Here is a 13,036-nt window from a genome sequence, read left to right on the forward strand (position 1 = left end):
AATGTGAAGAAGTCCCAGATAAAGCGTTTTTTTTTGTTTCAAGATGAACTGATTATGCAATACAAATCCCAAACAGGGAACACGGCATGTGTCTCAAGCGGGCCCCAGGTTAATTGGTTCCTCGCAAGTCACTGGGTCAGGGTCAGAGTCTTAAGTCATGTCAGGTTAGGTGGTCTAACTCGCAAGCTGGCCCCAGGTTCCTGTGGTGCAAGCTGTGAGCAGGTTCAAGGTCACATCTCACAAGCCAACTACTTTGGACGTCAAATTGAAAATAGAAGGCACTTAGGAGATAACAGCAGATGTCTTCTAAAAGAGTCCAGACCTCCTGCCTGCAAACCCGACTCGTGATGTCTGTGCCCTTGGGAAGAATGTGAGCCTGGCGTCCCACAGGGCTCCTGCTAGTGCTGATAAGACTTTTTTTTATTTTATTTTATCTGGGCCCCGGAGAACGTGACGACCCGAGAGGAGACAGTCAACAGAAAGCCACAACCGCGTGAAAATAAAAGGCGCCATTGTTGTACTTGTTTACACAAAATGGAGGCAGCGAGTATGCATGATTTACCTGAAATCCACGTCCGGGAAGTCCTCTTTTGAGACTTAACTGGAAGCAGAAGTCTCAGGCGTCAACATTTCCATTTAATCACGCATTAGCATTGCTCGGAAATGGAAGATCTCAGCAATCAGGGCCATCTTGAATCAAACAGTCTTTAAAAAAAACAACAACAACTTTCATGTCATGAAGCAAGATGATGATAAATTGCTGTGAGTTGAAAGAAACCAGATTGCCCGTAAACTGTTTTCCAGTTTTTTTTTTTATTATCAAAATAAGGGAGATGAGTCTAGAAAGGTTCAGTGATGTACAATATCCCTCCTCGCAGGGAAAATGCCGAGCTACTGTGGCAGAAACTCCGCCATCTTATGTGCTCGCCCGTTTCCGAGGGAAAGAAACCAAAATGGCTGCGCTCCCATTCCTCGCAAAAAAACCCAGTAAAATGTACAAGAAAATGTGTGGTTTTTTTTTTACAGCGTTTAAAAAACAGAACCCCTGAATCTGAATGTAACAATGTTGATGGTGGGGGAATGTGTGTGTGTGTGTGGGGGGGGGGGGGTTGGGCTAGGTACACGTCGACCACCATTTTCCAGCAAAAAAAAGTTCCTCGACTGTATTTTTTTCCAAAAAGAGAAGGAAAAAAAAAAGGGAAAAAAAAGTCAAAGTCTGCCATTTTGACAACGATTCAACAAACATCCGACACAAAATGTCCCGAGACAAAAACATAAATAAAGCTGTTAAAAGTGGCATTACTGTACAGCGCGTGGGGGTTGCTGGGCTGGGGGGGAATCAGGGAACGCCGTTGCCCTGCTCCGTTGGTGTTCCTCCACCAACATGCAACCTGAGGACAACAAACAAACATAGAATTAAAACAATTAAAATTAGGGGGGGGGGTGTGAAAGTTACAATATGAGAATAAAATATTATGAGAATTTCTTTTAATAAAAATAAAATATTTTTATATTATATGACAAAGATGTTGGATTATTATGAAAAAAATATTTTACTAGGAAATTAAACTGTAAAATGGGGGGGGGGGGGATAATTCAAGAGTATTACTTTGACATTTTATGGGAAAAAATAGCGTCATTACAATTGCAATTTGTACAAATTAAAATGTAAAACTACAACATTCATTCAATAGCGAAGAAAGAAAACATAATTCACTACAAAAAGTTTTTACAAGAATAAAATCATATGAGGAAAAATATTAATAATAAAAGACAAATAGAATAAACATTGTACACAACAATTAACATTTACAAGAATAAAATCCATACAAAATTTAATAAAAATGGTGTCAAAATATTAGTGGTCATTAAATTTAAAAGAAAATAAGTAATAATTTACCGAGTACAAAACTGTGCTGACAAAAAAGAAAAAAGAAGAAAAATATATAAATTGGGAAAACAGAAACAAAGAACATTAAAAAACAAACAAAAACAACCTTGGGGGGCAAACCCAAATTTAAATCGATTTCGAACGGTTGAGCCTAATAAATCCGCAAACTGTTATTAGCGAACCGAAATCCATTGCATCTTGCTGTTCAATTTAAGCTGAATTGTTGTCGCGTCATTGTCAGTGTCGCTCACCCAGAAGAAAAATGTGAAGCTGGCGGCCGACGGCCCTCAGAAGAGGCCGCAGTCTTTCAGGTTGTTCTTGATGATGACGTCTGTGACGGCGTCGAAGACAAACTGCACGTTTTTGGTGTCAGTGGCGCAGGTGAAATGCGTGTAGATCTCCTTGGTGTCCTTGCGTTTGTTCAGGTCCTCGAACTGACACTGGATGTAGGCCGCCGCCTCCTCGTACGTGTTGGAGCCTGCCACACAGTCACGGGAAGCAATTCCCTTTGCGGTTCATATTCAAACAAAATACAATTATTATAGTATCATTTTTTTCGATAAAGAATGACTAGCGCAGTGGTTGCTAACCTTGTTGGACGTACTGAACCAATCAGTTTCCTATATGCATGTGTTTTCCTTCAATATTTAAAAGTATCAAAGCAATTGTTAAATAAATATTTTAAATTAATAAATTTTTCTCTGACAATTTTGACTTTTTTTGTTGAATGTTTTTCTTGGAATATGCTTTTTTTTTGCCATAAAATTACAAGGCTTTTATTAATATTTAGATTTTATTTTCATAAATTATTTTTTTTGCAAATGTATGGTGTCTTTTTACTTTTGTAAAATTCTAATTTTCTCACAACAGTCCGTTTCCTTGAATCCCATCCATCCAATTTTTCTCTAAATATTACGATTATCTTAATTTAATGTAAGTTTTGTTAAATTAAAAAATGTTCTTGTGATAGTCCGAATATTTTCAAGCAAAATTACGACATTCATTTGATAATGTTCTCATTTTGTCTTTATTTTTGTGATATTCTGAATGTTTTCCTTCTGTAAATAACGTATTGTTTTGTATTACTGACTTTAATTATATTAGATTAGGACATTTTTATCGGAATCATCCAATTTTATTTTCACCAAATGCTACTAAAAAATAACTATGGTAAAATGTTGCCTTTCAACTTTAGCCCACAAAACATGTGTTTGGTGTTTGTAAAGATTTGGACTTTTATCTTGACTTTCTCATAACATTAGAATTATTTTTTGCTAAAAATCTGACTTATTATCATAACATTTCAACTTTGACCCGTACTGAAGAGGACTTTGGGCACGCCGTTACAGAATTTGCCACGATCCACTTGCGGTTTCCCTCATCTAATGAGTCGATTCGAACCTGCATACTCCGGATAGCAGATGGTGAGCGGACTCTTCTTGATCTTCTCCTCAAACAGGTCCTTCTTGTTGAGGAAGAGGATGATGGACGTGTCCGTGAACCACTTGTTGTTGCAGATGCTGTCGAAGAGCTTCATGCTCTCGTGCATTCGGTTCTGAGGGGGATGTCAAAACTTTTTTTCCCCCCGCACTTTTTATTTCTTGTGCGGCCGAGGGTCCGAACCACATACCATCTCCTCGTCCTCGGCCAGCACCAGGTCGTAGTCGCTGAGGGCCACGCAGAAGATGATGGCCGTCACGCCCTCGAAGCAGTGGATCCACTTTTTGCGCTCTGACCGCTGGCCGCCCACATCGAACATTCTGGAAGGAAGACAACATTAGTGAGGGGAGGTTAATAACGCAATACATTATTAGGAAAAAAAATCTTTCAAGGCATTTGAGAAAACAATAGAAAATATTAAACAAAATCTAAAAACAAATTTAAAAAAATTAAAAGTAATTTACAAGTGTATATAATGCTCATAGGATACTGCATAATTCATTGGGCTATTTTAATATTGATATTTTATTACAGATCCTGAACTCCCACCCATGAAAAGAGCCAAAGAAATTACTACTAAAATAGAATTTAAATATATGATATAACTTATTTCAAAATAAGACGTTATGCCCTTGGACATATACATATATATTTTATTTAGCTTGTATTACAAAAACCTGTCAGACATTCTTATACTACATATAAATATATATATATATATATATAAGCCATATTTATGTAGAAATATAAATTCATTTAGTGTGTAAAAAAAAAAAAAAAAAAAAGTATCCTTGAGGTTGATAATAATTGTTTTATTTTTTATTAAAAAATTAATATGAAAAATATTTAATTAACAATAACTTTTAAATATTTGTATTTAATTTATTTCCCACCTTTTTCGTTGGAACAAAAATTACAAACAAAATAAATAAAACTAAATAAATAATATAAAAAACTAAGAATAATAAACAAAAATAAATTCAACAAAATACCGTTGTGGAAATACATGTTCAGTCAACTTTCGTCAAGTCTTACATAATTATGTATTGGACATTGTCTACATCGAGATTAAAAATAAAATCAATAATAAATTATTTATAATATTAAAGTACTTATTAAAAGTTGAATAAAATAAAATTGAGGATTTTCATGGTGCATTTTACGCATTTAAAAAAAATTAATAATTTTTGGGCAACTGCAGTGACATCACGGGCCAACCACTTCCCGTCTACGTCCATGAGCAGACCACAAATGAGTCACGGCAAACTGATTAAAGTGTGTCAACACGCAAACACAAAAGGAGCCAATGAGTCACAAACAGGAAGAAGAAAATGGCGGCGCTCCCCTCACTTGAAGTGGAGATCTTTGAAAGTGAAGTGCGTCTCCACGATGCCGGTGGTCTTGACGCGGGTCCGCAGCACGTCCTGCTGCGTGGGGATGTACGTGCCCTGCGAGATCCGGTCCAGGTCGTTCAGGTAGCTGTTGGGACACTGCGGCATTTAGTCCCATGCGCATCATCACTAATCAATTTCGTATTAAAGGCAAAGTCAAGTCCAAAATGTTCATTACAGCAATGTTCGATGCACCCCAACTCATCTAGATGTAATGTTGCGCAAAATCCACCCGTTTTTATGCATCCCAATAGGCGTGTCCATTTTGCCACTTCTGGGCGCCTGAAAATGACATCACAGATTGCGAACGCCACACAACCAAACTCAGAAAACAGCTGAGCCGTAAATGGTCGTTACCTGAGCCCTGCACAGCCGTGATGTCATTTTTAGTTGACAGCAAGTGGCAAAATGGCCGCCCCGAGATGGACAAAAACGGCTGGATTTTGCTGATTATTTCACGTTCCACAAACGCAATATTAACCAGAATGCCTTGTTTAGACTAGTATAGTATAGTGTAAAGAATATTTTTGACTTGACTTCTCTTTGAAGAATAAAAAACATTTTTAAAAAACGCAACAAATATCTATACACAAAAATATTTGTATTTACGTCTATTTTACTAAAATGTATTTATTCTAATTTAATATTTTATTTTACTTATTTGGTACCCTTTTATAAAAAAATGCACATTTGTAGAATTTATCTCTTTACAATAAAATTCAACTATAGAAAAAAAATGCTTATATAATACATAAATATTTGTGCACGTTATAATTTATTGTATTCATTTCTTTGATTTGGTACCCTTTTGTGGTGGCATCACAAAAACTTTTTGTTTATTTAAGATGCTTAATTTGGTGTTTTTTGTGCTACTGCCAAAACCAAATAATTTATCTTTTATTTAGCAAATTATATTTTTATTTTTTTGATACCACCGCAACAATACATTCCATTTTTTTGTTTTTGTGTGAACGCACATAAATATTTGATTTAGCTTTTTTTTTTATTGCTTGAGGCAAAAAATAAAATAAAAAATTGTACAGCTTTTATTTTTTGTGAATTAAAAATAGTATCCATCGTAAAAATATTTACAATATATTTTAGGAATGGGCGATATAAGCCTTATTTGAAGGTATCGTACTTGCAACGACCGCCGATACAATCAGGAACTAGAAATTAGATGAATAGAAATTTGCAATTAATCTCATGCAATTTTAAAATGGCTCTAAAATTCTCTCTCAATGTTTTTTTGAAACTACAAGTGGTATCGGTACTCAGCGGTATCAGTGACTACTCAAGAGTTGGGTATCGTACCGACATTAGTCTGAAACAAACTGGTATCAAACATCCCTAATTTCTGTTTAAAAATATATTTAGTTTTTTAAATACTTTATAATAACACAAAATCCAAATGTATTTATATTATATTTTTAGTTCAATTTTATTGACAACTTCATGGTATTTGTTTTATGCCATGGCCAAAACAAACAAACGAGTCTGACTGATGACGTCAATGTTGATTGCGCAACAGTGGCGACGACAACAGGGGTGGGGGTGGGGGGTGGGGGCGGTGGGGGGGAGAACACAAGCTGCGCTTTGTTGGGAAAATGCGCTGGCACAACATTCAAGTTAAGTGGAACGTGCTTGCGCAACAGCCGGAACGTCGCCTGAAGGCAGTCCGCCACGCACGGAGGTAAGGCTCTTAATGTTGCCGTGCCTTTCGCTTGTCCCAAAGTGGCCGCAGTCATTAGCCACCGCTAATAATGTTAGCATCTGCTCGTTAAAGACTTGTCTATGCCATTGAGATCTCACTTGTTTGCAGTTATGGTGAGCTGAATCTTTTTCTAGGTCGATTTAAATGAAGAAAAAAAGAAATGAAAAAAAAGTAGGTTGTTTTAAAATATTTTAGTCCACAAACATAGGACAATATGTATGCATTTACTATTTTATTGTAATTTGCATATTTGTTTTTTCATAAATGTACAGCATATGAGCAATATTCTGAATATTTTGCTTAAATGGTGGCATTTTCCCAATGAATTCCGACTATTATGAAATACTCTACTTTATTTTCTTAAAAATTAAGAGATTTTCTCAGCATTCAGACTTTAAACCTTAAAAGTAGTATGTTTTTTATTGTTGTTACATTACGTTTTGATATTTCAAATTTTGGATGGAAAAATTTGTGTTTATTGTAATATTCCATTTTATTTTTGTAAAATTGTAATAAAGTTGTGATACCCTGGATCCCCCCCCCCCAACAAGATTAGTGTTTATTTGTCAATATATTTAGAAAACTTTCGTAAAATTACATTTCTGACTTTCTCTTGATTTGCTAAGTTTTTTCTAATGTGTTCCGGATTTATATTCACGAGTTATTTATCATAGTTCTTCGAACTTTTGATTACACTTTTAATATGAATTCACTCCCAGCCATTTTCGCTGAAGCAACCCCCTTTGCTCCCGCCTGTTTTACTCGATTTTGTCTGATTTCGCAAGGCCCACAGTGTTCTATTGCTATAAAAACATGGAATCTACCCAAAGAAAGATTAGAGTCTCTTCTTTCATTAGGAAAAAGAAGTATATTTGTATACGTTTCCATTTTGCAGTAATTAGCATTAGAATATAGCTCGGTTTTATCAATATTCACATTCCTGGTGAAAACATAAGTTTGATTCTTAGATTATTGCCTGGCTGATCTCTTATACTCTGCTGGCCGTTTTTTTGCGATAACTACCATTGCTTAAGCAATGTCAGAATCTGTCAAAGCCTTCTGTAAAAAAAAAAAAAAAAAAAAAAACGCATAAAAACATTTTGGGGAGTGGAGGTCAAAATATTAAAAAACGTATAAATACGTTTTTTTGGGTTTGGATGAGCTCATATCTTATTTTTGTTAAAAATAATAATAATGCATGAGATTTCTATAGCACTTTTCTGGACGCTTCACAATGGATATATTATTCATTCACATTCACGCTGGTGGCGGTAAACTACTTTCCTCATAATGTTTGACTTTATTAGTATAAAAACTAAATTATTATATTCTTATGTCATTTTCATTAAAAAAAAATGCTTGCTGACTTTTCCAACTTCACATTGCTGTTATATTCCACATGTATTTTCTTAAATTTATCTTCTTTCTTGAAATGTCCAAAAAAATTTTTTTAACCATTTTGGTATAACATTTGTTCAACGCAATTAAAAAATAATTTCTTAGCGGGTACAAGTACTGCGACTCACTATGCGGCCGAGTCGTTGAGCTGGTACTCGCGCGAGCGTCCGAAGCAGGCCTGGACGCCGCCGTCCCGCCACAGCCGCTTGATGACGCCGGCCAACTCCGCGGTCATGAAGCCCTCCTCGGCGGATCCCGCCAGCACGAAGAGCTGTCGCGCGTCATCCTGGGCGTGGGTGGGAAATGGCAGAGGTTGGATGCTAAACCAGCTTGTGCGTCTATCATGGACAACCGGCGGCATCCATTGCACGACAACGGCTTCAAGCAAAGAGCGGCCTGTCACTCAAGCTGCTCTACTGACAGACGGAGCAAATCCTACTGGAGCAATAATGTATTTGTCTGATCGAGAAACAGCGACTCACGGCTCTGGCGGCGTCGCCAAAGTCGATCTTGAGGCGACCCATGGCTCTGATGATGGCGATGATGGACTGGATGGTGTTGCTGTAGACCACCGCCTTGTACTGCTTGCACTCCTCCTCCGAGTAGCCCGCCTCGTGGATGATCCTGGCCGGCAAGCGGAAGGATTTTGATGACAAAAATATTTGAATAAATCAGAGTGGCCCTTGAACTAGACAAGTGTTAAATAAATAATATATTAAAAAAATAAAAAATAAAAAGCTGGGACCAAAATATATATTTGTATTATTTGTATTTGTATATGCTTCATTCACTTTGTTATTCATGGTTTTGATTCATTCTTTATCCAATTCTATTCTTTGCAGATATTTAAATATTCTTATTACATCTTATTCTGGACTACAAGGCGCACCTGACTATAAGCCGCGCTAGCTACATTTGGGAAATACTCGAGTTTGTTGCACATAAAATCGCACCTGACTGTAAGCCACAGGTGTTTTAATGTTACCGCACCGGGTTCCCGCTACTTTCTTTTCCATAATGAGGGTGCAAATTGTCTCGCTCTCGTCCCGTCTCTCCTACTGTATTTGGGCTCACTTGGTTTGTTTTGCTCTGCTTGATGCTCTTGCGCTTCCTTTACAGTGCGCCCCCTTGTGATCTGATGGATAAGCTGCACCTTTGTATTAGCCGCAGGGTCGAATGCAAGTGAGAAAAGTAGCGGCTTATAGTCCAGGAATTACTGTAATATAAGATGTCATTCATCGGGCACTCAAAAGCTATTCATATTATCTACACATTGATCTGGATACTTAAATCTTATTTTCTTATGCTGCATGTATTTAACAGATTTTATTCATTTTACATGTACATTTACATTATACTGTTTTTAAATATTTGTGTTTGTTTGTATATATTTAAACTAAATATTTATATAGAGCATGCATGGACTTTCTATTGAGATTATTGGTATTTTTTTATTTGTCTTTATTTATTAAAAATTATTTTATATCTACAAAATATTCAGATATTTGAACATTACATTTATTCTTCGATACATGTATTTGTTAATGGATGGATGGACCTTGCGTCTTTTTGACTATAGATATATTTATCAAAATTTTACTTTATTAAATTGACAAATAAAAATGTAAAGATATATTCCTCTATATATATATTTTTTTACATTTAACTAGGTACCCAATGTTTTTATTATGACATTTACATTTTAATCACACATTCATGTTTATTTATACGATCTAAGCGATTTTCGCATTTTATGTCTCTTCATCTATTTCAAAGCTCTCAGCGTGATCCAACGCAGTTCAACACCACAGCAAACTAAAAAAACACAGCGAGATCTTCCCCCAAAAAGTCCGTTACACATCTCTCTATTTTGAAATATTTATCATGCAGTATATAATATTTGTGTGCTGGTGCGAATTGGACTCACTTCATCTGCTTGACGATGGTGCTCTTGCCCGACTCGCCGGCACCTGTGGAAGAGCGACGCACGCCACAGCTTTATTACACCTTCAATAATTCATCAGGCCTGCCTGGCCGGCTCGCCTTCGCTGGCTCTTACCCACGCGAGGGTTTCAGCAACCCTTGCGTGGAGCAAAACGACACGATGGCGTCAAACCGCAACGGGTGGTTCGGCCCTGGGGTCTGAGGCGGTGCCGGCAAAGCGGGTCAGGTGACGTAGGGTGGATTTTAGGTGCCATTTGTTTGGAGCAAATAAACCAAAAGGCGTTTGCTGTGTCGCTTGGAGTCCAGCAAACAGGATTTGACATCTCGCACGCCGCTTGTCGTACGCAAACAAAAGAGGAGCAGGAAATTGCTATTTCAACAACTCATCTCAAAAACAAACACAATGTGGTTGTGTTGCGTGACATTTGCTTTAGTATTACTATTGTTAATGATACACTGATATTCTGCCTTTGCTTTCATGTAATAGCATTTCTCATTTTGGTTTTATTTGGTCACATTTTTCTTAATGTATTTCTGTATAATTTTTTTAAAATATTTTTTTCTTGCAAATCGTCCAACTTTTTTGGGGTAAAATTATGCAATTCTTCCACATAAGTCAGATTTTTTTAATATTCCAATTTTATTGTCATTCAGTTCATTGCAATGTTTTTTTTTTATATTCAACTCTGCTTTCATAAAATTGTGTTTTTCTTGAAATATAGCAAAACTTTATCAAAACTGCATCTTTTTTGGTTTTTATTTTTGTTCAATTTCTGTTTAATTAATAGTCTACATCAGAGGTGTCCAAACAATGGTCCGCGGGCCATTTGCAGCCCACCATCAATTTTTTTGTGTGGCCCTGAGCATGTATAAAAAAAATTATAATTTGACATAGCGACCCTATTGGAATGTTGAAAAAGTGGAGACGAGCGGGTAGTTTTTGAAAATTGTGACACCCATATGGTGCAACACAACCAATACAAATAATGACTTTTCTGATTCCAATTTTTCTGTAAAATTAAATTTCTCTTAATATTCTAAATGTGTTTTCATAAAATTACACATTTTACCTACATTCATCATTTTTGATTGACGTCTTCTTTCGACTGCATACCTATTACGAACGAACAAACAGCACCTCCGCTGGTCACGACCAAGTACTACCGCATTATTAATCACAGCCTGTATGAACCAGAGTTCAAATTTGGAAAAGGAATTGAGACCCAAATTGGAATCTTACTGTACTGATTCAGATTTCATTATAGGAGAAATGTTATTTCCAAACGCCAATTATTGACTACTGTAGTTTAAATTGGAAGTTTTGGACAGAAAATGCTTTAAATTACGTACCGATCGGATGCTTTAAAGCTAATTTAGCGAAGAAAATGGCGGCGAAGTACATGGAATAGAGCACCAAACTGTAGGGTTTCCACAGAGCTTTTTACATTTTTAATGCTTTGCTTCTCTGCTTACGTTTTTTTGCCTTTCTCCCAGCATACATAGGTAGTAACCCGAACAGGCCTAACAGTGTTACTGGGTTACGCGTTGGACGGAATCCACAACCTGGCAGCTTGTCCCTCCGTCTATTGTAACTAAAACAGCTGTAGTGCAAATTCCCAGCAAACAAAACAAAGAATCCCATGTGACATGATGAAAACGTTTACCTGCTTTTGCCACAAACTTGACGTGACACGCCACCGGGCATGTTGCATCTGGCTCCCCTCTGCAACTGAGGAATGCGCTAAAATATGTACGCGTATTACTCTAAAAAGTAAAAATAATTAGCACTCAGGAGTCAGGTGTTAATTCTTGTAATTGATGTTGGGTTCAATGATGTCCTGGTAACCCACATACTGCATGTGTGTATGTCAACATTTGCCTAAGCATGGAAAAGTTCCTCACCTCAGGTCTGTGTTTACAAGAATAACAGTGTTGCTTGTCACTGTGTGTAAAAACATTTTGTTTTTGTTTTTATCTTCATCATAAGGACTTCATAAAAAAAATCATGAAAGGAGGACATCGTGGTATTTAATCATGCCACTATGTGGTAATGTGACTTTTAAAGGAGTGCAATTTCCGAGAATTGTCTTGGCGTGAACTTGGCACGAGGATAGCCTTGTTAAGGGAAGGAAGCTATTATTATCATAGCTATTAATTCTTTGGTTATGGGGCGTTTTTTTTTTTTTTAAATGACTGATTTGGACGTGTTGGCAAAGTATTCTGACATTTGTGAGCGTATAAAATCACTAACCTCTTGTCTTAGGTCATTAATATTCAATTCACGTCGACTAATGTTGAATTTATATTTTAAAAACAAATAATTACGTAGAAAAACGTTTTGAGAATAGTTTTTTTTTTTTTTTTTTTACTCGAAATACTGCGAAACGTTGCGTTCACGGACCAAAGTTAGTCGTGGAAGTAGGCGGTGACACAGCACAAAAGTAACCGGAAAAAGGCACTCGCCGCGGACCGACGTGAAAGCTGGGCGTCGACCACCACGACCACAACTCACCCTCCGCCCTGTGGCTAGCTAGCGAGCACCCCCCCCCCCCCAACCCCACCCCAACCCGCCTCGCCTCTTACCGAGCAGCAACAGCTTGACCTCCCGCGCCGCCTTCTCGCCGTCGTCCCTCAGGTTCCTGTCGATCATTTTGCTCCGCTCCACCGCCGCCTTGTCCTCGGTGCTCAGCGTGCAGCCCATCCTCGAGCGACTAAAATGTCTTCACTAAACCCACATGAAATGGTTAAAATGTTCTCCCCCTGCCAACTAACACACGCCCTTAAAAAAAAAAAAAGGGGAAAATGGAAAAAAGGGAGGAGGGGGAGACGCACAGTCGATGTCTTCCGAAGCTGAAAGGTGGACCTTTCCACCCAAAAAGGAGGTCGTTCGTACTACCGCCGAGGTGCTGGGCAGGTCGTATCCGAGATGGGTGGCTAAATTGACGGGTTCGAAATGCCTGGGTGGTGCCTCTCACACCCACTGGCGCTCCGCTCAATTCGTTGCGGCGGCAGCAGTTGAAATGCCTGCTGGAGGAGGAGTCACCATTCACCAAGCACATCGGACAGACATGGCACACTTCCGAGTTTTTTCTTCAGAATAAAATACACCATTAGTGCACCGTGCATTTTCACGCATTATACATGAATCGCGTCTTAAGCTTTTTACATTTCTTTTGGTGAACTTTATAGTTTAAGATGATTCATCCATCTGTACCGCTTATCCTCAAAATATAAGTATTTTTCTATAACTTTTATTTT

At 37.5% G+C, this 13,036-nt stretch overlaps 1 protein-coding gene across 1 annotated transcript; it reads right to left on the minus strand.

Moving 5' to 3' along the window:
* Positions 1-791: 791 nt before the first annotated feature.
* On the minus strand, positions 792-12,814 carry gnai1 (guanine nucleotide binding protein (G protein), alpha inhibiting activity polypeptide 1). The gene is made up of 9 exons (XM_086058200.1): positions 12,362-12,814; positions 9,762-9,804; positions 8,317-8,458; positions 7,963-8,120; positions 4,682-4,810; positions 3,522-3,651; positions 3,293-3,446; positions 2,143-2,369; positions 792-1,391 (listed from the first exon to the last, which is right to left on the minus strand). Exons 1-8 carry the CDS (start codon positions 12,477-12,479, stop codon positions 2,179-2,181), a joined length of 1,065 nt encoding a protein of 354 aa, XP_085914326.1. The 5' UTR covers positions 12,480-12,814; the 3' UTR covers positions 792-1,391; positions 2,143-2,178.
* Between the last annotated feature and the right edge of the window lie 222 nt (positions 12,815-13,036).

The sequence above is a fragment of the Leptonotus elevatus genome, chromosome 17 (assembly GCF_054856555.1).
Source record: "Leptonotus elevatus isolate MCC_2025b chromosome 17, RoL_Lele_1.0, whole genome shotgun sequence".
NCBI classification, from domain to species: Eukaryota; Metazoa; Chordata; class Actinopteri; order Syngnathiformes; family Syngnathidae; genus Leptonotus; species Leptonotus elevatus.